General features: G+C 47.0%; 1 protein-coding gene across 2 annotated transcripts in view; it reads left to right on the forward strand.

Moving 5' to 3' along the window:
* Window positions 1–26,642, forward strand: part of MMP17 (matrix metallopeptidase 17) — a 60,349-nt gene that overhangs the window by 19,536 nt on the left and 14,171 nt on the right. Inside the window, exons 2-3 of one of the 2 annotated variants that reach the window (XM_042034928.1) lie at window positions 19,212–19,344; window positions 21,026–21,152. In XM_042034928.1, the coding sequence (XP_041890862.1) occupies window positions 19,212–19,344; window positions 21,026–21,152 (260 nt within the window). The remainder of the gene's footprint in view (window positions 1–19,211; window positions 19,345–21,025; window positions 21,153–26,642) is intronic. The other variant, XM_042034929.1, reaches the window with a different exon arrangement.

Consider the following 26,642-nt stretch of genomic DNA (forward strand, 5'->3'; position numbering starts at 1 on the left):
TACTGGTAGTATGACATTAAAGTATCAGATGCTGAGAGAGTTTTCAGTGGCCTCATTCCAGGATTGCCGCTTTTGGAAGAATTGGTGCCTTGTTGTGCATTAAATTATTTATAAATTGTTCTGCTGGCGACTGGATTTGAGAATTAAAATGTATATGTGAGAAAAGGTTTTCAATAATGAAATAAGGTAACAAAAAGATAAAGCCATTATATGCATAATTAAAATGATACATAACAGTGTCTTCTTTATGTAGCTGCTTCAGCATCTCAACTAACTTATTAGGCTGAGTAATCAGCCCCTGAATCCTCTCCTTGTCTGAGTTGGCTCCTGCTGTTGCTAAAGATGCTGCAGAGCCACCCTGAGTAGGGCCCTGGCTGGTCCCTTGGGGACACAGTGGTCTCGTCTTCCCCCTTTTCCCCAGTCTCTGGGCTTGGAGAGTGGGACATCATATGACAAGGCAGAAAGACAAAGTCTTCAATTTGCTTAATAAGCTGTTTTTATCATATTCCTTCATTAGCGTATTCCTGTTTCAGGTGTCAAGGTGCTCAGAGCCTTCTGAGAGTGCACTGAGGGGTTCAGATATTCCCTTATGAGAAGCAGTAAATATTTTCTCCTTGTCTATTAACTAATCTATTTTTGGCATGATGTAGAACTCAGACATGGAACTGCAGGAGGCTATATCAGGCACAATTTTCCTAGGATAGGGAGCTCTCCCTGCAGGCATGTAGCTGATGGGCAGTGGCTGTTGAAAGAAGCTGGACCAAAACCACCTTAAGCACTACTCTGGAGCATCCTGTGCCTGTAATGAAAAACGCAATGTCCTACTCCTGTGGGCAGGTTTTCTGTGAGTGGTGAGGGAGGGATCATGGCCCTGCAGGTGCCCTCCATGGGTACAGAGCCCTGGGGAGTGTCTGGCCACACTGGACCTGTTCAGTCCCTCTAACAAACCAATGGGACAGGGAAGGGCAGTGCCTGAGGATGCTGCTTTGATTTGTCCTGGGGTGCCTTGGGGACTCACGGCCAGAAAAGCCACAAAATGAGCTTGAATAACAGCATACTCAGCCAGCTCTTTAATTAAAAAAATGTGATTTCACCACTTCTCTAGCTGGGCTCAGCTGGAGCTCGCACTATGGTAGGTGTGCAAATACAAAGAAATATTATTTCCTGCAAAATTTCTGTTTTCCCTCAAAGCCCAAAGTCCTGCCAGTGCCAGGCCCCACATGGGGGGCTGCACTTCCGGCTTCCAGTACTTTAAGCTATATAAAAGACTTGTGAACCTCCGCGTTCACAGAGAATAGTTTAAGCTTTAACCTTTCCTTACAAGATGTGTTTCCAAGGGAGACTTGCTGTAAAGTCCACCCTTACATAACATTAAAACGCACTTACTCACTGGGGCTCTGGGGAAGGCTCCTCTCCCTGGATGCTCCCTGCTTACCCTTTGCCTCATTCCCCACAGCTTCATCTACCCAAGTAGTAAGGAATTTTGGCTTTACCTCTGCTGTCCTTGGGTCTCTGGGATGGCTGATATGTGCCAAGATCCTGCCTGCATTGGCCAGGAGGGTGTTCAGCCCTGCTCACTGGGGCTGTGTGCGGGGAGCCTGTGGGGCCTCCAGCAGCAAAAGGAGGCTGAAGCCACACACTTAAATTATTTTTCTTGCTGTTCAGATCAACTACATCTTGAATTTACTCTGCCTAAAGTTGTTTGACTGAAGTTTTCTTGTGCAAAGACCTTGCTTGCTTTCCCCTAATAGTTTCAGTTTGTTATAGTGGCAGATTTATTGCTGGAAATGCTTTCCTCGGGCTGCTCAAGTTGGCAGAGATCATCTCTGATGTGCTGGGCACAGGCAAGAGGATGGGTTCGGTGGGTGCAAAAGCAAGGAAGGGAGCAAGGAGCCACATGCCTGTGAGAGAGTATCTGATCCCCAGGGGGAATTGATGGCTTTGTAGGCAGCATTGCCCTGGAGCACTTGGCAAGCCAAGTGGTATGCGAATGCTGCACATGGGCTGTTGCTGGTGGGGGAATAGCTGCACCAGTGATGACCCTGGTGGGCACAGCACACCATGGGAAGCTCCCAGGCTCTTGCAATGTGCCTGCCCCTGCCTGCTCAAGGCCTGGGGTGTTGGAGGACTGCAGGAGGTGGTGGGCTTCCACAGCCTTAGCAGCATCCATGGGGGAGAGGCTTATCCCAGCACTAGGTCCTTCTTGGACCTACCTTGGCTTTAGTAATCCCTGGAATGCAGGTCACTGCTGCAGTTTTCTATTCAGCCAGATCTTCATGGGGTCTCTTTGTTCTTGGCTGACACTTGCCTTCTCTTACCAAGCAGTCTGTGATGTCTTTATATGAGGGTGAGCCTTTTTGCCTTCTCCTTGCACTTTCTAACAGCCTTGCAGGCTGCTTTTCCACATGCCAGGCTTTGGGGGCGACCTGGTGGTGCCTGCCCACCCCAGCACCCCACTGCATGGGCCCCCAAGCTGTCATGTGTTGCTCATGCCCTGAGAGCTGGGAAGCTGCTTTATTGCTTCTTGTAGTACAAGATGACAGCATACAATATGCTCACTTACACATAGAGCAAACAAAAAGTCCATTAAGATGGGCCCCGCTGGGGTTACTATGGGCATCTGCCTGCTGCTGCCTTTGCGGTTGTGGCTTTTAGTCAGATTAAATCTTGTCAGATTAATCTGAATAGATTTTCTTCTGTTCCTTCCTCTCCATCCAGCAATCCATCAAAGGATGCCTTTTGCTGACAAGTTTGCGAGCTGTGGCCATGCTTGAAGCTGGGTCTGACTGGAATTATGGAGGAGGAAAGTGACTCTTCAGACCTGAGTGGTCACATGTGGGGGAGAAATCCTGACTCCTTTTGAGCTGTGGGAATTTTGCACTGGTCTCAGAGGAGCTGAGATTTCACCCTTTCTTTTCCTGCCCTGTTCTTCCCAAAACCTCCCAGCCCATGAAGTGAAAACTGTGGCAGTGGAAGTGCTGGATTGTGTTCAGTGCTGGCCTTCCAGAGGAAGACACTTTACAGCCATGGAATTGAGAGAAAAATACAATCTTCTAGCCTTTTTCCTTCTTGCCATGACAAGGACTTGATCTTCAGCTCCCTCTCTGCAGGGACAGGTAGGGAGGAGCACTCTGCTCCATCCTTCTGGCTCCATCCCCTCCCAGTGCAGTGCTCCTCCTCCAGTTTGTCTGATAGATTTGGGCTCACATTTTATTCTTTAGGCTCTCCACTCTATTATCTTTTTTTCCTGAGTTGGTTGTAGAGAAACTGTGTCCTACATATTTTCACATCATGTTTTCTCCCTGTTTCCCTCCGGAGCTCTGGCATAAGCTCCATGCTGGTGGCTTTTCCTCTTTATTTGGGCAGTTTGGAGAGAGAGAAGCATGTCCTTCCATCCAGTATACAGCTGGATTTGTGCATCTGGTGTGGTGGTTGAGAGGAGGATTGCCAGGGAAGGACACTAGCTCCTGGAGTGTTGGTGGGAGCACAGGTCCTGCTGCTCCTACTCTGAGCCCCTCCTGTGGAGGGCGGATGTGCTCTCAGCTCCGAACAGCCGTGCCCGTAATCGTGTATGAAATGCTGCTTCTGAATTCCTCCTTGGCTGTTGTCAGTCAGTAATTAAAGCCTGATACACATGGACTGATTTGATGTCTTTCATCCCGCTCTGTGCCATTATGTGGCTTTGTATAGCTTGAAATATTCCTGATGGTCGTAAAATTATCTTGCTTATTTTTAATAGTCTATACTTGCTCCTTAGTAAAGCCTTGAGCCTATGGGCTGGAAAAGATTCAAGTTTTACTAGCTGAGCTAAAAGGCATTAATTCACAGAATATACACATCACAATGCTGTCCTGGCATGGGGCGAGCCCTGCCTGTGAGATTTCTTTGCTTCTCTGCTAGATGGGCATTGGACGTCTCCTTTTATTGCTTTGAAAGCTCAGGCTGATGGATAGATTGGTCGAAGTCAAGTGAGGGCTTTGTATTAAAGAAAGGAAAAAGACAGGTCAAAATGAAGTTCTGGTATGACTGAGATCAGCACAGGCTGAGGGAGGCCACCTCTCTCTGGGTTGTCAGGCCAAGTGCAGTAGCACAGGATGGGGCTCGGATATCTGGCTGCCATGGGGTGACTTTACTGTTGCAGCAGGTCAGTTGTTTCTTCTCCCATACTCATTCTGCTCCTGCTGTACCTGGTTAGCAGAGAAGCCTCATGCTGCCCGTGGCAGAGCTAGTCCAGGGGAAGAAGGAGAAGCCAAAGACACAGCAGATGCCTGATTCATTTTTTTAATTGGATGCGCAGGGAAAGGGGAGCCACGTGCCACCTGAATTTCCTTGCCTCAGCAATTAATACTCACCTTGCCTTGTCCCCACCTTGCTATGGCTCTGCATTAATTGTAACACAGATGATGGAAGATAAAGGATACTGTCCATGGACATTCCCTTGTGTTTCCTTGTCCTTGGTGCAGCACTAGTCCTTCAGATGGGAATGGCTCTGAGGGATTTCCAGCTTGAGCCTGTAGCTCACTCAGGGCATGGTGTCTGCTGGAGGAGAGCACAGCTCTCCCAGACCTGATCCCAGCCCGGCAGCCAGGTTTTCCACTCCTGACAGAGTCTGGAGCAGTGAGGAAATAAGACAGAATAAGTGGCTGGGAGTGAACAGGCAGCCATACCATGGGTCAGGCATCATGCCGTGCTGAGGAACCTCCAGGAGCTGGGCAGGGAAGGTTTCTGCTGGTTTTGTTCCCCTTCTTGAACTAGTTGAACTAGTCTGGTCTTTGTCCCCACCCATGTCTACAAGGGAATTGGGCAACACAGCCCTCAATAGCAAGATCCAATTGACTTTCCCACTCCTGAGTTTTATTTGGTTTTTTATTTATTAGGAGCACAAAGGCTTTTATTTGGGGATCCTTGGGGAGCCCAGTGTACCTCAGTTTCTCTGCCTCAAGCTACCCACTGTACTAGGCCATGGTCACCAATCCATGCTGAGGGCTTGTTTGCAAAGCAGAAAGGAGAAGGAAAAGATGGCCAAAGGCTTTCACTTAAGGAAATGAAGGAGAGAAAGGAAAAAGGCTCTTGCAAACCCCTCACTCTTCTCATACAGCCAGCTGACACAACCTCATTAAACACAGACACTCGCCTGCATCCCTACTCACAGAAACGTGGTTTCCTGTGGAAAATTCACAGAACAGTCACAGACAAACCCAGTGATTTTTCCAAGGGCCCTATAAATGGTGGCATTAAGTACAGAAAAGAAAGCAAAAGGGATTTGTTGACCGTTATGGTCTCATGAGCCAATGAGCCAGCTGACAGCATTACTGCTTTGCCACCTCCCCAACAATGGCCTGTCAGTTCCAGATGCTGCCCAAGAGATAAAAAATAAGGAAAAATAAAATTAAAAGCTAGATTTAAAAAAACCCTTAAACATTGGTTTCGTTTTAACCTATGGCTTCAACCAGGAAAAAGAACAGATAATAAGGCGTAACATGAAGTGCTGCTGTGAACAATTGCTGAGAGGTGTTGAGGTTTGGTGGTCGGGAAAGATGGGAAATATGCTCCCCACAGTGTGACTCCAGCCCACCCCTTCTCCTCCTTGTTTCTTTTTTGCCATTTCTAGTCCTGACATGGTGAGATCTCCCTGGAGGAAGGACAGGATCTGTCCCTAGGGGGACCCTGTGGGACAGCAGTGTCAGAGCCAGTGATACTACTGCTCATCGAGGCTTTTATTATTTATCCTGTTGCTAGAAGAATGTTCATTTTGGTGGTGCTAGATTAGCAATGACAAATATGTGATGGGCAATCAATGTGAAAGCCTACATTTGCATTAACTTAGTGTATGTTTTGATTTCATTGGCTATTTTACCACAGACAAGGGTAACTTGGTTAAATGGCTTGATCACTGAACTTGTCCTAATTAAGCTTTGAAAGTTTTATTCCTTTGAGGATGGAGTCGTGTCCTACCTTGGTGGCTGCTGTTTTGGCCCTGCTTGAGGACAGCTGTCTGCCAAAGTGGGTTAATTGCACCACAGCATCAATAGATCTCTCACACCCAGATGCCTGTGCCCTTGCTATGGAAGAAAATAACGGATAATGTCTATACCAGTGGCTGTGGCATGTAGGAAAAAAATCCCAAAATAATAAACTCTGAACAAAACAAAGCTAACTGATTACCACAGCTAGACAGGTCTCATTATCTGACCTGCTTAACACTGTTTGAAAGCTCTCTGTGGTACACTTGCTGGATGTACCGCAAAATGTCTTCTAAAAGGCAAGACTGGAGCTGTAGAAAGTGGCAGGTGTCTGGAAATGTCAAATCGTCTCATTCCTGTGGTAAAGAGGAGAGTAACACTTACTGATATTTTTATGGCTCTCGTGTGCCAGCTGCCATTTGAGCACAGCAGCATCCTTCCTTTTGCAAGTAAAGCAGGAGGAAGGCTAGGATTCACCCTGCTCTCCAGGGGGGATAAACAAATTACCTGCATTTCTGAACAAGGCTGTTGGTGGTCAAGGCAAAACCCTGCACCATACAGTCAGCAGAACCTAGTGCTTTGCCTTGGTCCCTCCAAGGACATGCACATTCTGTTGTCTTCAACCTTTCCAGCAGATTTTGCTGGCCTTTCTGTTGTAGATCCACTGCTCCAAGTCCTTGAGCCCCTGCGTGCTGCAGCCATCGCCACACCTGGGTCCTCACCCCTGCGTCTTTCCCAACGTTGGAAACAGGAATGTCAGCAAATTGTGGGCAGTTTTTGTAGTCCAGCTGGAAGCACCTATAGATTCTGCGGTGGCAGGGTGATGCTGATTGCATTTCTGAACAAGGTTGAGTAGGAGATGAGATTGTTCTTGTGGTATTTAGGGCAGGAGACAGCAGGTCTGGACACTTGGCTCCCATATAGCTAACAAATGGTACTTGATAGGTATGGACAAAGAGAGCAGTGTCCCACTCAGCATGCCAGGGCATGTCTCTGCTCCTGATGAAGAGCTGTCCTGGTGTTGCAAGGAGAGGGAGCCTGCTTGTGACGTGAAACAGATGGCCACTTTGACATTTTCAATCACATGTGCTGACAGACCTTGTGTCATGAAACTGAAGAAGGAAAAATATATGGTCCTTAAAAAAAAAAAAAAAAGAAAAAGGGCAAAGCAAACCTGGCGTGATTAAGTGTATCCAATTTACCAGATGGATTTCTGCTCTGCTGTGCAGGATGCTCTCTTCCAGGAGATCATTCTCTGCATTTCGTATTCTGCTTATGTAGGAATGCGAGATCTCTCCATTTAATGAGTTTGATTGGTATGAAAAGATAGTCTAGAATTGTTCCTGCTGGAATGGATATCGGGAAGGGACCAGAGTTTGAATTCTTTCATAAATCTCGCAAGCACAGAGTAGTGGCTGGCCATAACTGGAGCCATCTGCCTCATCCTGCCATCACCACCAACACACACAGCCCTTAGAGAGGGAAAATGTACTTTTAGCAAAGATTCAGCAAGATAAAAACATTCTTCCTCTACTGTTCGTGCTATGGGGGTTATGATGGTCTCTTTGGGAGACCGGCAGTGCTGGGGCAGTCAGATAGGATCCTTTTACCTGGCTGCCAGAACAGGATGCATTGCTGGGAAGCTGAAACCCCTAAATCTCCATACCTGTCTGCAGTGCAAATAACTCTAATATGTATATAAAATCTGGCTGTTTACATGTAGAAAGGTGAGGGATGCCTCCAGCTGTGGCAGGTTGTATCAACACCACAGAGAGGCCACAGAAGACTGGGGATTTTTTCCCGTTAGAGCTTTTTCAATATGGAAGTTCTATTCTTTTATTTTTTTCATCATTTTCCATCCAGTGGGGGACATAGGATCCTTGTGCATAACCATGCCTGTTGCCAGCATGCTGGGAGGGGTTGTGCAGAGATGCAGGCTAAAGGGTGGTGGGGACAGCCAGTGCCTTTATCACCAGCCTGGCTTTTGATGTGTAAAATCACAGGCACTGGCCTTAATTTCCACCTCCCACATTTGTGTGATCAGGACTGCAGTGAGTGAAGAGACGCTGCTGTAATTAAGACAAGGGTTGGATCCGAGACGCTGCGTGTGGCTGGGGTGACCCAGGCTCATCCCTGCCCAACAGCTTTGGGATGCCATTGCCCCCCACTTGTCCAAGCCCATGTAAAAAATAGCACAGAGTTTAGAGGTTGCAGGCTGGTGATGAGAAGACTAGCAGCAGGGTGACCCTGTGGCCATGGGCATGTGGCACTGAGTCACCTGGCAGAAACTGCAGGGTTGGAGTGCCAGGTGGCTGCCCCAGGGATGCCACTACCCACTGGGGACCAGTCTCCCAAAGGTCCCCAGTGCAGGGAAGCTGTGTAGGGGTACATCACAACAGTCTGTCCTTCAGCACATGGCTACCCAGTCCCCTCTCCTTTCAAATAGACATGAGTCACGACAACAACACTCTGTACCAGTGTTCTTCAAGGGAACACTCAAAGCCATGGAAATATTATTTATTATTTGTGGCCTGTGCATAAAGTGTTGCCCGTGACCGAGTGGCTGCTGTGACTGGTGCCACCAGTCACGACAGGCACCTCTGGGGCTTCCCGCTGCTTGTGATTGGAGCCAAGAATGAGAATTCCTAATAAGAGATGTGGTTGTTCACAGGTGATGCTCAGCTAAGCCTGTTCCCCCTTGCCAAGCCTCAGTTTTGGGGGACACTGCACAGGATGAGCGCTGCCCTGAAGACCTCTGGCTTCAACCCAAGAGCCTGAAGATGATCCTGAGCACCCAAAATGCCTGTGCTTGACCAAGTGTCCTCACTGCAGCCTGCAGGGTCAATGGCTTCCATCTCACTCTGGTCCCAAGCTGCCCTAAGCACAGTGCGGTCTCGGGCAAAACAAAATACTTTCCAAATGTGCAAATTGATGGTAATATTTCAGCCAGGGACACTTGCAGGCGTGTTTTTGTTGGGATCCAACTGCCCAAACCCTTATGAAATACTCCAAAGCTGGCGGGACCTTCTGGGGATGTTCCCAGAGCCACCCCATGATGAGTCCTGGGCAGATAGAAGTTCTCATTACTGCAGGTGGGATGTGGGGTTTAGATCTAGTTTCCTTCTGAACTATGTGGGTAGGACTTAACGGTCCTCTCATCCTTCCATCCACAGAGTGCCCACATCCCAGGGACAGGTAGTGTGGGAATAGCAGCCAAAAGGGATGGAGCTGTGCAAAACTGGCCCAGGATACAGCCTGGAGGCAGCTGGGAGGGGCTGAGCCACAGGTGTGAGGCCACTGAGTGGCCGAGGGTCCCAGCATTCACTGAGACTTATACGGCTAGAGGGATTCCCAGGTCCTTGGTGAGGAGAGGGGCTCTCACTCTCGTGTGGGAGTGGCTGTTGCTGTTTGCCCAGCTATGGTGGTCTGGTACGTACACGACTGGTGCTTCATAATTCGGCGTGACTTGTAATATCTAAAAAAATAACACTGTTTACTGATGGGCAGATTTGTTATTCCTTAAATTAACATTTGGGGCAAGGGAAGTGCTGGTAGAAGCAAGTTCTATGTTGAATGGTTCATCTCATTTGCCAAAGTCAGGCACTGTACAATTTGAATCTCTCTGGGGAGAAGTGTAATCGGAGGGTTTGTTCGGTCTCTGCTCTCTTCTGGTTGTTTTCTGCAAAGCTGCTTTGGTCCCGGCTTATGATTAACACGGGTTCTCACTGGAAGCAGAGTCATCTGGTAGACACAGGAAAATGCTCTGGACTGGTCATAACAGGTTAAATTATTCATTTCAGTTAGTTTGTTTTAATAATTAAAGATTTTTTTTTTTGGTCATGTTTTGCAAACAGTCCAATGCACCCTGGTGATGCAGGGCTCTTTATCTGTGGGTAATTTCTTCCAGCTCATGCAGCCTGTGGGGTGCTCCTGAAGTACTTCTGCAGAGTTCCTGGTATTTTCACCTGAGGGCTGGTCACCTGAGAATTGTGATATTATTGCTTCCTCTGGTTTAATAGCCTTGCTTGTGAAGCCAGAAGGCTCCTTTTTGTTCTGTTCACCAGTTGCCCACAGCATCAATAATTGTTTGAGGCATTTGTACAGCTAATAGAAAGAACCTGTCAACAAGAAAAGCTCATTGTAATACCACTGCTTTAAAGAGACTGGGGAAAGCAACAAAGCCAGCCAGAAAGTAAATGTGTTGTTCCTGTAGTCACATAGATCTGGGGACAGGAGACATAAGTAGAGCTTAATTCTCTCCCAAATGGATGCTCTATTTCACATGCCAGCACAGCTTCTGATTTATGGATTTCTCAACATCGCAATATTTTAATTGCTAAAAACTAAATGGGAAGATGCAGCTAAATCCTGACCTAAAAGCCTGTGAGGTAGATACAGGGACTGCAGCTGCTGTTACTAGTCCTTGGACCAGTCCTAGGACCGAGCATGGTGATAACAGCATTTGAATTTGAGGACTGGAGAATTTCTACAGTCTCTTGAAAGGGATATAGAGCCATGCTGCAAACTTATTTAAACAGGCAGCCTGTGCCCTGAGGTTATCTTGGCCTAGGCTACCAAGCCCCTGTAAATGGGGAATCAGTTAAGCCATGCTGGAGGTTAAACTCTAAAGGCTGGGATGGAGGCTGAGAGCTCTGAACAAGGATGTGAACAGGCCAAGGTCTGGTGTTCCTGGTCATACTGCAAGGAGACAGGTCTGAAGTCCATCCTGGAGAAGACACTGTCCTAACAAAGGATCTGGTAAATGGAGTTAGCAAGGATTTGTTTTGATTTATAGTAGTCTGTTCAGTTTGCTGCCAGATGTGCTTTGTTTAATGACTGAAACTGAAGGAGTAGGAGCTCATCTCTGTGAGACTGGGAGAGAGTATAGATTTAACTGCGTTGTGCCCTCCGTGTGACATTCACTTTCCCTACGTACTGTGAGCCGTGTGTTGTTCAGGTCTGATGAGATGGGCGGGCTCATTAAACTCATTAAGCAAAATCAGAACCTCTCATGCCACCTCTTAGGAGAACCTCCACATGTATTCTCAGTTTGGTAAAGCACAATTTGTACTTCTTTTAAAAGAATTCATCATTCTCTTGCTCATCTTGGTCTCAATCCAGCAGGAAGATAGGAGTGGTTGGAAATTCTCTACACAGTCTGTTTGGGTGATGTCAATAGCCCTATGTCAGATACTCGGGAGGTTTGGAGATTTTAAGTAAAAACCCAAACATCTGTGTGCTGACAGAGCCTCCCCACTGCACGCAGGGCAGGTGTCCTTACTCCAGTGACTGAGAGGGCTCAGGGAGCCTCCTGATGCTGGAATTCCCTTGGACATGGGCCACAGCTCCTGCCCTCCCTGCTGTATGGATGGGACAGGGTGGAGGAGCGTGGGGAGAAGAAGGTCAAGGCACGTTCTGTTCCCTCAGTCCATCTCCAGCAGATGTTTTCTGAGGAGCGCTGCCCAGCTGGCTCTGCTCACAGCAGCCTCCAGGCAGATTTGGACTCTGATGACCCTTGTACAAAATTCTCCAGGAAACCGGGGGTAGTCCTGTCCTGTGCCTAGAAAACCCTGAATTTACAAAGTCTTGGCTTTCACTTCATACAGAGAGGATGTGATTTCATGGATGAGGCACTCACTGTGATTTCTTGTGCTGTGTCAAGCAGGGAAACCTCTCCCTTGGTTACATGTGGATTGCAGCTGGGCACGTAGGGAGAGGAGTTGTGAGCTTACAAATGCTGTCAGAACTGTATCTGGTAACATTTAATTTAGCCCTGTCACAGCAGATATGAGGTTAGATTTGATCCTGTCATACCTGCTCAGAGCACAACAGTGGGCAATGCTGGTAGAGAAAGAGGGATGCCAGGGGAAAGGATTTCCCGGGTCTGGGCACATGCTGGCTTGCTGGTCTCCAGCACAGGAGGAGCCAGCATCCAGAACTGCCTGGGGTCCTGGGGTTTTGTGTGAGCTGCGAACATCACAGATCATCATCTGCAGCTGCTTCAAGAGTGGTGACTAACAGGTCTTGTGGATTCCTGTTGCTCCATCTCTTATGCTGGAGATGAGTTTTCCTCTACTGTGCTTAGCCACTGTCCATCCTACCTGGATTCGTCAATCAAGACCATACCCATGGTTCATCCTGTGTAAATGAAGCTGGAGCAAGCCTGTGAATTAACCCAACAGCTACCACACTGAAGGATGCAAAGCCAGGCACAGCCTGGGTACCAGCAGCACAGACGCTCTAAAGTGGGTTTGAAAGCACATCCAAACTGATGCCAGTATTTATGAGCTGTATGTTGCAATGGTAGTTACTTATTGTGCTTCTCAATGGAATTGAGCACTGGGGTAGTTTAGCTCCCCTCCAGTGATGTTACTGGCCTCTGGGCCCACCAGAGGACTAGAAATCATTGTGGTTTTATTTTCCATGCAAGTTCTGGCATTTTCCTTTGTAGTGAGTGGTGCTTAGGGTACGCAGGGAGAGCCAAGGTCCCAAGGTTGCTGTTCAGCACAGGATCTGTCTGCAGGCATCTGTCACCAAGACGTGCCTCTGCTAGGTGAGAGCCTCCTGTGCCTGCCACAGGCAGCCTCCAACTGCACCTGCACAATGTAGCAGGGCTATTTTCATAAACCCAGACATGAGTCACGTGGTTTAGAGCTATTTCTGTAGCAAGATAAAAGGATGCTAATTTGGTCATTTACCTGACTTCCCATCACAGTTCAACAGACCATTATACACCCGGCATTTCTTATTTTCCTTCTTAGATAACTCAATGCTGGCCAAGGATGCTTCACCATGACAGGCAGCATAGTGCAAAACTAGGATTGATTTAAAAACAAAAAAATATTACTCTTGAAACTGCTATTAGATGTTCATGTGGAATTTCAATTACACACGGATTTTTTTTTTTTTTTTTTTTGCATTGTTCATTGACTTCGAGTGCAAATTTTTAGGATGTTCTGGAAAACATCCAGTGATTGAAGGACTCCCTAAAACCCTGGTGTATTAAATCTCCACCAAGAAAAACACACATTTATGTTGAAAATGCAGAATAAACTGTACCTTGTTTATATGTTTTGTCACTCTTTGGTACTCTGGAAAGAAATCTAAGCCATCTGTAGTAAACGCTGTGCTGCGCTGCGCTGCTCTGCTGCCTTCTATGGGTGGGAATTGGTTCTTTGATCTTCAGTTCAAAGGGGTTGATTCTGTGGTCTGCAGAGAATTTCCTTCTGCTTCTACAACATCTATTGATTAAGTCTGTGTTTCTGGGAAGGCTCTGGGAAGGGTATCCATCCAACCAAAGAGATGCTTACACCTTGTATAACATCTCTTGCAGAGTTGGATGAAGCTTGTCTCCAAATCACCACAGCCCTCCTCTGTGCCCAGCTTGCCTGGCGAAGGACGTCCTCCCCCCCCAACAACCAGGAGAGTGGTGACGTGAGCAGAGCTGTTCAAATGAACATTTGAGGTTTTTTGCTAGACCCGACCACATCTGACAGGACCCACAGGCAGCCAAGTTAGCATCCAGTTGCTGGCTGTTCCACTAATGGAACATTTAAAGCAAGGAGTAGGGAGAAGAAGTCATTAGCAGCTGCATTAACTTCCGCCCTGGATTCTGTGCACAGCGTTTGCTCAAATTAAAGAGCTGTTTGGATTCAAGCAACTCCTCTGACGGCAGCTAATGAAACTGGTCCTGCAGTTCAGCAGTGGCATCAGCCAAAATTCTGGTTGTAATCCAAACTGCAATTTTTTCTCCTAATGAATTAATCAGCTGATTGCGTGCATGCGATAGCTCATTAGAGAGGTGCGTGGCAACCTTTGGAAGGGAAGTGCTGGTTCTGTGGGGCCCGGAGGCCGTTCCATTGCAGGAACATGCTCCTCCGAGTATTGCAGCACCATATGTGTTGCTCTAATTAACGGGTGTTGTTCCTGGGGTCTTTTGATCTCAGGAAAATGACTGTAAAAATTGTAATACCATAAACCTTCGATAACTTGGAAGAAAACCTCAAACAGCTCAAAGCAATTTCCTTTAATCTAGCTTGTGGTGTTGGTGATTTTTTAAAATTATTATTATTTTAAAAGCTTCCACCCTATTTAATGGTAACTGCAGAGATAAAGCAAAGTGTAATTTGGAAATTAGTTCCGGATGTTTGAGTTTTAGCTTTATTTTAGTAATCTGGGTCATTAATTTTGTTGAATAGTGTGTTTGGATTTTCTTCCCCAGCATGTGTGAAGCATGGCTGCACCCACGGTATAATGGGACTTTTGGCAGGAAAGGGAGCTTTCAAGATCCTCTCGCCCCTGGGCAACCCCACCAAAACAAAGCCTGTTTCTCTGTGGTTACCCAGCATGGAAGACAGGAGATGAGCCATGGAGGAGAGTGGTGGGGTGGTTTGTGCTCCTGCTGCAGTCCGGGGCATGGGCCACGGTGGAGAGGGACCGGGGTGCCCCTGCCAGAAAGCCAAGGGCCAGGTTCAGGTCAAGGTAAGGGCTTAACCTCGCAGCCATGACACCGCCCTTTTAAAATGAATAAAACCAATACGTCACTTGATTAATGAGAAAAGGTGCAGTCTGATAAAGCTTTTCAAAGAATATTAATAAGAGGAATCTTTTCAATGGAAAACAACTTGCTTCTGCTCAAGCCTTGGACTGCCCCAAAGATTTGGAAACTGTGACATAGTAGGATCCTCTCAGTGCGTGTTGCACATCCAAATCGTCTCTAGAGGTATGTTAGTCACTGGCTGCAAAGAGGTGTCTGGAGCAATGTTGGTGGCCATGACATGGAGCAGGGAGAGGAACCCAGGGGTGTCACCACCAACACCCTCAGGCAGAGCACTGGGGGTGCTGCCTGTACCCATGCCAGCAGTGTCTTTAATTTAACTCCAGTTTCTTCGTTCAGCTTTGATGTGATGGGGATGGAGACAGTCTGGCATAGTGGTGCAAAGCTCAGGGTCAGATCCACGAGTCTGCCAAGGAGCCAGTGACTGTGGTAAAGCTCTGCTCTTCTCTTGGCTTGGCAACAGGCTGGGTACATTGAGGATAACAATCTCCATCCCTGAGCAAAGGGAATGTTATGACCTCTACAGGATTAAGGCTGTTTTTCCCCAAGAGAAAAAGAAAAACGTCCTGATTGTTCAAGACTAAGCTTTAGAAAGATAGTAATTTTAATACTACAAGAGTAGGCAGAAGTGTGGACCCCACTTGAGTAGAATTTTTCTGCTTATCCTGATTTCTGTTTTGCTGTTTATCCTGTTTATCCTCTCATTGTTATCCTGAAGTAGTTTGTCTTCTTGTAAACGCCAGCCTACCACCCTTAAAAAGAAGTCATCAGGAAGAAAACTTGCTGACTGAGTCTTTCCTTTGCCTGTGGTGGTTGAATAAGCCCATCATCTTATATAATATTAATATTTGTAAAAGCAGCCCTACAGAGCTCATAAATCTTCCATAAAAGAGGGGCAGTATCTACCATCTATTTTAAAATAAAGCAGGTAAGTAGGTTCTAGGACAAAAGGATATTGATACAAAGGAAGTGGAGAGATGAAAGAAATTAAATTGCCGTTTTTAATCTGAAGATTGTCTCTGCATAAATAATATATAAATAATACCAGAGGCCTCACTACTGCTGGACCCAACACTTTGCTCTGGGTGATTGCTTGACCCTGGAAAGCTCCAGTCCCTGGCAGCTCCCTGGTATTCCATTCAAGTGGCTTTAGGAGCAAAACAAAGTCCAAAATTGAAGCAGAGCTTGTTTGCAGAGGGGAGGACCGCATTACCATTTTTCTTAACTTTGTGCTTCTCCAAATGGAAAAATAAAAGTGAAAAAAATGTGAAGTTTTGGATTCTGTTAAACATTTTTTTTTAAGGCAAGAAGCGGGCTTTTCCCCATTACAGATGGGAACCTAGATAAGAAAAAAAAATACAGTTTATTTTTAGCCAGCCAAGTGAGTAATTTGTCTCCAAACACGTGTGGAGCTGCTCCGTGAAGGAACGACGCTGTGGCACTGCTAACATAGGGTACCTTTGCAAAGGCAGATTGTGCTTTGGAGTTGGTTTAAGACTTTGTAAATCTTTTGTTGGGTACCGCCCATGGTAGGATGGTAAAATGAAATCATTTGAAGATTGTAGAGGCAGGGGAAAATGAAAAAATTCCTTTTTTTTTTTTTTAACTTTTTCTAGAACCACTGTCCTGAGAGTTGAATGTTGCCATGGCTTTTGCCCACTGCTGAGGACATGGTGCAAGTCCCACCATCCAGAATAGGGCAAGGAGGCCCTCCAGCCCCCAGAAGGGACAGTGTTTTATCCATAAATATCCCATCTGTGGTTTGTAGGCAATGTGTGTGCTGCTGCTCTGCGCCGAGCAGCACGGGAGCCCTTGCTGGCAGCTGTGTTTATCTGGCAGAGAGGAGGGGCAGATGGATGGGTGGTTTTGGACCTTTCTGCCAGGCATGCAGTTCTTTCTTCTTGCTTTTTTATTTCTTTTTTTTCCTGGACCTGAGCCAATGCGGAGCCTTTCATTCTGTATTGCTCGGTGGTGGAGCCGGATCAGAAGATTCATTCTGGACTTCGCTCCCAGACCCATCTTTGATGGTGGTGATTCCCACAAAAATGGAGCTGGGATCATGTGAGCCCCAGACCTAGGTACCTACCCTGGGGCATGGCATGAGTCATGTAGTGCAGCCCCACTTATTCCCAGCCCCTCTCGGCGCTGGAATATAGTCAGACATTGGCTTCATCTGATTTTTTTTTTGATAAAGCAATTTTTAAACTTTTGAAATAGTTGGTAAGGCTGAATTTTCTCATGGGATTAGGTGAATTCATTTAGCACAGTACACTTTCAAGGAAAAGTTTTTATCGTGCCAGCTCAGGCAAGAAATATGTTCATAGAACTTTCAGATGAAATCCCCATTTCAGCATGCAGATGAAATCCCTATTTCATTTAAACATTTTAAGCTAATGAGAGTCGGCAAAAGAAAGAGCTATGTTTATCACAGTGGAAATAAGAAGAGGATGTGTTGAAGTTATCTCAATGGAAAATGTTTTCATATTCTTATTTATGGAAGTATGTAAGTTTAGCCTCTGTCATTATTAAGGACAAGAAAATACTTGAGAAGCTTTCATGGGGCAGACAGATAATTAGCCAGACAATTTCTGCTGTTCGTTCTCATCTCCATGCCAGCTTCGGTTTCCCTCATGAAATTTTCTGCCAAAGCAAAGGTGGAATGCTAAAGTTCAGTGTTACGAATCAGCTTTGCTTACAAGGAGAGAGGAAACCAGCCAGAACCCCTGCACTGGAAAAGAGCTGAATGAGAGCAGTCTCACAGAGGTCTATAAAACTGAGGAGGATCTGAGTAAAGCAGGATAATCTTGATGGTCTAGATGAAAAACCACTTGCAGGGAAATTGGTGCTTGCAAGGTAGATCAAGCGAAGGATTTGCAATCTCTGTCCACTTATTCCATCTTTCATGTAGAGAGCCCCTGACTTGCTTCGGGGTGTCCATTTGTGTTTGTGCTTTCTCTGTCCCTTGGGGTTAGGAAGGAAAGAGGACCTGCACAACCTTTGTTGGATATCCCTGTGCTGTTGCTTTCCCCAGCCTTTTGCTGCTGCCTCCACCCCCAGGAGCTCCCAAGGACAGGCGAGTTGTGTCTGTCTCCGGTGTGGCAGTGTCTCCACTGTCATTAAAGGCTAAATGACGCTGTCTCCATGGAAGAAACCAGATTAAACTCCACTGTCCTCAGCAATTGATGGACCAGCTGCTGACCTCCGTGTCACAGCCAATTTCTCACAAAGAATCAAAGACAAATCGTATCTCTAATTTCTGTCACAAATGACTTGGCTATGCAAAGGGACAAAAAGTAGCAGGGAAAAGAGGGAACAGCGCTGGGCCTGGCCAGCAGCTCGATGACAAGGAAGGGTTGTGATGATCCTCACACATTCCCAGCAAGGAGGTGGCTAATGGAGCTGCATTAAGCGACAAGAAATGGCCAGATAAGCTGTTTCCTGAGAACACCATTCCACTGAAATAAGGCAACTGTGAAGGAGGGTGGGCAGGGAAGTGAATTGCTGTTGAGAAATACAGCACAGCAGGCCATGCTCCCCAATGGAGAGTCACACCAAGCCTGGAGAGATCTGTCATAAAGCTCTGTAAGTGTGAACCTGTTTAATTGCACTTTGCAGAGAGGAGGCTGGAGGTACTGTGGCATTCAGGGTGGCAGCTGCAGGTGACACCAAGCTATGAGACATTCAGAATGTAGCGATAAGCAGCTACTGACTTCTGGCACTAATCTGGCTACCATAAATTTGTGGCGTATTGACTGCAGTGGAAGTCTGGATCAATATCAGTCTTCAAGAGGCTCAACAGATCAATGTTTGATACAGATAAAGAAAATAGAGAGTAGTCATTTATGGCACTCCCTGCGTGCAGTATTATTATTCCTTGCTCATCCTTCTGCTAAGGGAAGGGAGGGAGAGAGAGGGAAGGTAAGAAAGGATTTAGAAAGATAATTCACGAGACATTTAAAAAGCAGTTTTAAGAAGGATATTGATGGCTTTTTTTTCCTATCCATTTTAGCCTGAAGAGAGAAAGAGAAAAGTCTTCATAAAAATACATTGTCCTTTGAGAGGCAAATTCCTATCAAACAGTGGGTTTGGGTTTAATGAGACACCTGTGGCAAGGGGATCACTTGCACATGGCTGTGCCTGCCTAGGCTTTGGGAAAGAGGGATGTCCAGGGGTTCCACAGCTCCCTGCTGCTTTCTGGTGGTAGAGAGACCCACACCTGGCTCTAAATACTTTAGGGCAACTGGCAGGAAGATGATTAAACCAGGGAGCGTGGAAATGCTGGAGAGGGGGGCTCATTTTTGTGTCAATGCTGAGGTCATCTGCATCAAGTCTTGGATGACTGTGTGATTCAAAGGGGGCTTGGAGACTTCATGGTTGAGTGTATTTCCAAACAAAATCTTGGTGTTGTGAAGGTCAAGGTAAAACAAGCCACTCCAACAGAATCATTTAAGTGGGAAAAGACTCCTGCCTGAAGGAGGGCACCTCTCTGCTCTCCTCCCCTCCATGACCATCTTGCCACAGGGCCATCGAGCTTCCGCTGCTCGGGGCACAATTAAGGAGAAGCAGCTAATTAAGCTAACGCCCTCAAACCATCAGGGTGCACTGAAGGAAGAGGACCTTCAGAGCGTCTTTCCCTGTGTCTGTATTTCCTTCCTTTTCTCTTCTCATTTCCGCCTCGCCTTGTTTCACAGGACTGGCTGACAAAATTTGGGTATCTGCCTCCTCCGGACCCTGTCACAGGGCAGCTGCAGACGCAGGAGGAGCTCACCAAGGCCATCACTGCCATGCAGAGGTTCGGAGGGCTTGAGGCCACAGGAGTCCTAGGTCAGTGGCTGATGACCCCTCCTCTCCTTGGTGCAGAGCGAGGCAGGGATGGCTTCTTGCAGGTCCGCGGGGGAAAAGGGACTTGTAATTGTGTTCTGGAGCAGCATCAGCAAAAGCTCCAGGAGAAGCTCACATGGGTGGAGCATACAGCCCAGTTTGCAGCTGTAAGAGTAATTACATGGCTCAGGTGCTCTGTTGCCTTGTGGTTTCAAGAACCTGAGGCAAGCAATTATTTCAACAGACCCACAAACCCTTGGGGTTCTCAGTGTGCTTAAAATAGCTCTTGGTGTGTTCCAAAAATAAGTAAACCAACAAAAAGCGTAAAAAAGACAAGGAGAAAAAAAGGGGGAGAAAGTTGTCCTGTTCAAAGCCTTACGTGCACCATCAAATTGAATTGAACAAAAATCCTGATTAAGCCTCTCGATTTGTATACGTAGATTTTTGGGTTTTTTGCTGCTGGGGCACAGGCAGGGAAGGGCGAAGGATGGTGTTGTATCACCCCAACCCTGTTTGCTCCTGCCCACAGTGCATTTTTTGGGGCTCTCCTGGGATCTCACTGAGCCACAGCAGCTCCAGGTACTCCCCAGTCATGCCCAGCCAGCCGGGAGCCCATCATCTGCTCCAGCAGCTCCGTTGGGCGGCAGGGGCAGGGAGTGGCATCTGTGTGGTGGGCACATCTGCCTGGGAGGGAGCAGTCCAAGGGCAGGCTGAAGCAGCACGAGTTCACCAGCATGGCCGGGGCCATTCCTCTAAATGCCTTCATTGAGGGAAGGAGAAAGCCACCATTATCCTGGCCTGCAGGAGGGCACCTCTCTGCTCTCCTCCCCTCCATGACCCTCCCGCCACGGGGCCATTGAGCTTCCGCTGCTCGGGGCACAATTAAGGAGAATCAGCTAATTAGCAGGTGGTCTCCATCCATCCCAACACCCCAGCGTCCCTCCGCTGGTCCCCCAGAGCTGTGGCTGCATCCTAACACTGGGACTTCCTTTCTCTGGTCTCAATTGAGCACATGCAATTATTTCTCTTCCACTGCATCACGAGCTGCAGGAGACCCAGGAACAGGGGTGGCCTTTCAAATTGCATTTTCGGAGGGGGTGTTTGAAATGGGCTGGGGGGAGGGATGGCTGCCCTGGACAGGTCATAGATGTGGGTTTGTTCATGAAAACAGAGTTCAAGAGGTAAAGTCAGCAGGGAAATGAGTGAATGAAACAACCTTTCTGCATTTCAGCTGGTGAGAATAGACACTTGAAGCTTTCATTAGTTTTTAAAAATTAATAAGAAGGCATATAGACATTCTTCAAATGATCTAGCTGAACAGAGATGGAGTTTTTTTACATGTGAATGCTTCTCCTTGCCAGAGGAATACTGGGAAATTCATCAATAGAGAACCAAACTGAATATTTAAAAAAATATGTTTTAAAATATAATCAGAGCTGGCCACAGGTGGGCTTCCAGTAGGAATTGCTGCCCAGTGCTTGGAGCAGCAGTGAAACGTAGGGGGCTCAGTGTTCTGTGGGTGTCACCACGACATGCTGGGACTGGTGCCATGCCCCAATGGGCTCCTGAGTATGGATTTTTGCCCTTCTAGTACATTCTTAGCACTTCATTTCCCATCTCTTTGTCCCCCTGGGATTTCTTAACCCACCATTCCCATGATTTCTTGTTTTTTCTCTAACCCTAGATGAAGCCACCCTGGAGCTGATGAAGACCCCTCGCTGCTCTCTGCCCGACCTCAGCATTGCAGAGACCAGGAGGAAGCGATTTGCCCAGGCTGTCACCAAGTGGAGCAAAAGGAATTTGTCCTGGAGGTAGGAATTCATCTATCCCTGCTGAAATCTTGCAGCAAAAGACCAATTCCACGGACACCTTTGTTAAATACGGCTTTGAGATGAGTTTCAGGGTGATGGTTAAAACGTGTCCCTCTGTGCTCCCAGGACCCCACAGACTATTTATTTTAACTCTTCTCTTGACAGTCTCAGCAGTGACTTCTTGGACCCACTTGGCAATGCCTGGGAACAGTGCAGATTTGGCTAGTGAATTAGGTGGGAGCTTTTTTATGGGTTGCAATGGTTCTTAGACCATCCTTTTTCTTGAGTTCATTAGGACTCTGTGCTGTCTCAAGCAGCTGCCAAGCCTGGAGCTTCTTCTCTTGCCCCACCTGAGTCCAAGGGTAGGAGCATTTTCTGGGAAATAAAGTCACTTTTTTTCTCCTTATCTCTGCCACAGGGGAGTATTTTTCCCTCAGTGTCAGGCAGTGACACATGTGGGTCCCTCTGCACCTGTGACACACAGAAGTTCAGGTCCAGCTTTCAGAAACATGCTGCAGGTCAGGGTTGGCAAGCAAACTGATCCATGTCCCACCAAGATTTGTGCTCCCTCAAATACCATGTGCTGTCGTGATTGTTCCTCTAAGAGCAGTGTGCAGCATGAGGTGCTTCTACTGTCCTGAAAACACACGTGGATCTTACGGAAAGTTCTCCTAATTAATAGTAAGTTTCTCTTTGATCCTGGCATAGCCCCTAGAGAGTCCTCTGCCCGCTGCAGTAACAAATCTCAGCTTGGCTGTTGCTGTCGACACGTGTTGAAACTGGTCTTAGCAGAGATTTGGTCTGTGTTCCCGCAGGTTCCTTTGAGACTTTATTTTGAGAAAAGATAAACATAATTCAGCTCCAGTAAGAAACAATTTTGGTTCATAGATGGCTTCATGTCATAAAGTGACCCATATTATAAAAACTCAGCCTGTCTCCCTGTTGCCCAGCCCTGACTCGATGGGGAAAGGGGAATAAACTTCACATTTCAGAAAGGAGACAATCCTTTGGGAGCAACAAAAACACCTACCCTGGTGTTCTGGAATCTGCCAGAGCCAGTGCAGGGGCATGGCTTGCGCAGAGCCTGACCCCAGCAGCTCCTGACAAACCTGAGTGACATCCCATGGCAGGGCAGGTGTGGTGGCTGGGCAGCACGGTCAGGGGACTGGCACTGCAGGTGCCACCAGGACTTCGGATGTGCTGACACAGTATCCTCAATTCCAGGCTGGAGAGAAACGTGGAGGTGAAATGGGGTCCAACTGTTCTGATGGGTGCAGTCCTGCGATATGCCCCGCCTCCCACCCCCTTGGAAACTGTGATGCTGCAGCAAGGATGCCATAAAAAGCGGTTTAGGTGTGAGACAATATTATATGTAAGGCATAAAAAAAAATCCATCTCCTGACAAAGTAATTTCTGCTTTTTATTCTTTGATCCTTTCCAAGAGCTTGGCTTTTGTCCAAGAAACGACTGTATTTTACAGCTGCAGGTTGCAGCCAGCAGAAGGCTATAGCATTACAGATACTCCAATGTAGTATTTACATCTAGCACTTGAGATTAAACTGGCTTTTTGGAAAATACCATGAAAATCAGCCAACAGAGACATAAAGTTTTACTCGCTTACCTTTTACACATTGATTGAAGATTTTAAAAGAGGAAAACAAAACTAAATGCTACTCTGACATGGATTTAAAAGTTGAAGAAAAACGTGAACAATTGCAAGGCTGAGATAAACAGGTAAGCAAAGCTGTAGGAAAGGAGGGCCTCGAAATAGGCATGTGCACTGATTGAAAAGGCAATTTTGGGCAAACAAAATTTTATAGATATACAGGTCATTCAGGTTTCTTCTTTTTACCTTTGAGTACAACCAACTGGTGGGACTGGAGGGCTCAGGGAGCAAAACAGCACAGGCTGCATCCTGCACGGCTCACAGTACAGCCTTGTAGCATCCCATTACAGCATCAGAAATAGATGGTCTTCTGTGCCTCATCTCCATGTAGAGTTTCCAGGATATTACAGCATAGAAATTTTATTTTCACAGGATTGTTTTTGTTATTACTTTATTTTCCCTATGCTCTCCCCAGGTGCCAAGGCAGCTGCTGAGAGAGTGGCGTGCTGTGGATGCCCTCTGCCGGCATCAGCGCCGGAGCTGCCCGCAGCCACTTCCTCCTCATGTTTGCAGCCTGGTTTGTCACTTGCTGATTTTGCTTTCTTGCTTCTGGTTACGCCCCACAGAGGGGGAGTTCATAGATGGCATCTCCATTTCTTCCCAGTGCTCGCTGTCTCCCCACAGTCCTGGGAAGTGCAGAAGCAGGGCCATGACCCATCTCTGCACACTTTGAGCTCCCTGAGGCAGGGGCAGCCTGGAAGCTCAGCTTTTTAAGTTTCCCAGTTTTTTTCTTTCAGTGCTGAACTGAGCTGGCTTTCATCTGTCTTTAGTTAAGGACTACTCCCTTGTGCCACCTCATCAGAGCTGCAGTCTCGGACACTGCGATGCTCAGGTCATGGGGTGCCGGAGCGGGTGCAGACTGACCCCACTGGCAGAGGAGCAGTGACACCTGTCTAGTCAGTGCCCACCCTTGCTGTGAGTGTCCTGAGCCGCCTCCTGAGGGGAGGTGTGCCACTGCCTGAGCCCAGGATGTGGATGTGTTCAGGCACGGAGGGGTGGCAGTCAAGGGGAAGGGTGTGCAACCCTCAGTCCCGCACTCCCATCCCCACAGCGGTCCTGATCTTCCTGCTTTGTCCTTCAATCAGTGGCATCCTGCCATAGGGACCTCCCATCCCAAGCCCAGACTGCCTTGTGCCCCATGTCTGGGGGTGACAGTAGGCCAAGTTGTCAAGCTGCCTTAGGGTTGTTGTAATGCCCCTGTCACAGGCAACTGGGACCCTCATAGGAAAATCCCCGATCAGCTGAAGCAGAGAGCAGGCAGGTGTGTGGAGGCACAATGGCTTGTGGGTGACTGGCATTCTGTGCATGATAAAGGACAGGAGAATGAAAAAACTGAACATTTTTGGATGACAGTCTAAGTGCTGGGAGAGGGCTGATGGAAGGTTCAAGCACCCACTGCATTCCTCCTGTGACATTGGGAATGGGATGTTGCAGCACTGCCAGGGTAGCACTGGATCAGGGCTGCTGTGCCATGGATGGCTCTGGGCAGCTGGAAAAGCAACTTTGCCAAGGCAGAAAGCATCCACCCTTTTAACTATCCCCTCTTCCCTCCTCTTGTGAGAAAAATCAGTGTGGGTTTATCAAGCAGTCCTTAGCCTGCTGTGTTTGGTAGTTCTCTGCATTTATTTTATTTGTCTGTGGTTTCAGGGCTGGGAAAGTGAAAGAGTGCTTTCATTAATGACCTATTGATTTCTCATCCATCACTGATACTCTCCCACTTTTGTCTTTGGGAGGACAAAAACCAATAAGCAACCCAGAAATCAAAATAGGTGTGGGTGCCCCTCAACGGCAAACAGAGGCACATCAGTCCTCTCCAGTCTCTCCTTATGAACCACCCCAGACACAAAGTCTGGTTAGGGTGAGTCAGGCAAAGGAGGTGACTCAGAGGACACGTGAAGGACTGGCAGCACTGTGTGAGAGTCAGCATTCATTTATCTGCACGGCAGTGCTTCTGCCTGGCTGAGCTCTAAACGCAGAGGGGAGATTTTCTCCTTGGCATCCGATTGTGCCCATCAGCACCACATCCAGCTCGGCAACTGCCAGTTCCAGTGTCATGGCTGATGCTCCCTCCTGCAGCCCCATCCACCACGGGGATAGACTCCTCAGGATGTCCCAGAGTGTGATTTGCAGAGGGATGTGACTGACCCTACAGCTTAGGGCATTGTCGGTGGGGTGGTTGGGGGAACTGAGCAGCTCAGTCCTCATCACCCTCCCTCCGGCTTGGCAGAGGCTGTCTGGAGCATTCTCTCCAATTACTCACACCAGGCTTTTGCCCAAGATCCAAGCTCTGTAAGAGGAGTCTCAGAAGGGATTTACATCCACTGGGAAGCTAAGCACCATTTACTACTACTACTATTACTATTACTACTACTACTATTACTACTACTACTACTACTAAATAAATAAAGGTAGGAGGAAGCTTATTTATCTGCATGCTGTTAGAAATGTGCCTCCTTTTCAGTGGAATTGGGTGATGCAAGGCCAACAAACATCCTATCAGCATAACAGTCTTTTCCTAATCTCATTGAAAACAATTAGCAGAGCTCCAGCAATGAAATCAGACGCTGCATTGAAAAACCCTGATGGGATTCTCTTGAAAAATGACAGTGATAATGAATAAAAGATAAGGGACTTCTCACCTACACCTGCAGCATATTAATAAAATGTGGGTCAGCTCAGAGACGCAGGACTTTTTATAAGAAGTAAAATAGGTATTGATACTGTTTCTGCCTTAATGTAATGTTTCTGGAGTCAGATGTTGGGAGGAATATTAATAATATTTGGTTTTTTAGACAGGGCTTTCTATACACCATCCTTGTACAAGGGAGATGTGATTTATTATCCTCATTCTACAGCTGGAAAAAAAAGGAAAGGAAAACAGCTCACGTGGTGAGCAGGCCTTGAGGAGGAAAGAGCAGATAGTGTCCCCAAATGTGACTCTGTGCCTTAGGCACCATGATTTTGGAGAAAGGTCATAATTCCTGGACTAAACATGGTGTGATTTACACATATAATGACTTACTCAGTAGAAATTAAAGCAGCAAAGGGTTTACCTAAATCCCGAGGAATGCTATGAAAAATGAAGACAGATAGTTAATGAATATCTGGAATCCAGGTGGCCTTTTTCTCTGTACTGTGGAGGATTACATCCAGACACAGTCTCTTCTATAAATTAAAAATTGCCTAAAAATTGTCTTTTCTAATCCTGTGCTCATACTTTTTGTACCTCTGTGCTGTCTCCTTTACAAATGTGTTTTCTTTGAAGCTCCACAATCATCTGGTTATAAGTATGTTCAGTCATTTAGATTAGTCAATAAGGTTTTTCTTTCCAAACCAAAGAGTTTAAAGATAGCAAAGGCGAAGCTATGAATGATTTTTGCTCATTTGGCTGTGATGTGTTTTGCCTGATTCACCCACTCATTCCCACCATCTCTGGAGCTTCCCAAGCACTTCAGAGGAACTGTTACTGAGATTTCTGCTTATTCTCACAAGTCCATTTTTGCACTATCCTAGATTTAATCCTGACTAGTTTCGCCCTGGCCTGAAGGTGGTGCCTTCTTTGGGCTGCCTGTCTCTTGAGGGCATGGGATTTACGTGAATATTTGTGAAAGCAAAAGCTCCCAACCTCAGCAACGAAGTCATTCCTACTCCCCTTTTCTGATCCATGGCATCTCTTAGCACTCAAATCGCTACTCAGGAAGAGCTTGAGTACTGTGACATCCCCTTCTGACACCTGTAATTACCTATTGAAGTGTAGTTAAGTCATTGCTGCCCGTTGGTGACGGGGAGCGGTGCGGTACCAAGTGATGCTGTCACAGCTGTAT

This window comes from Corvus kubaryi, unplaced genomic scaffold, assembly GCF_017639235.1.
Source record: "Corvus kubaryi isolate FWS band 111438036 unplaced genomic scaffold, C.kubaryi_AGA036_p1.0 37382, whole genome shotgun sequence".
NCBI classification, from domain to species: domain Eukaryota; kingdom Metazoa; phylum Chordata; class Aves; order Passeriformes; family Corvidae; genus Corvus; species Corvus kubaryi.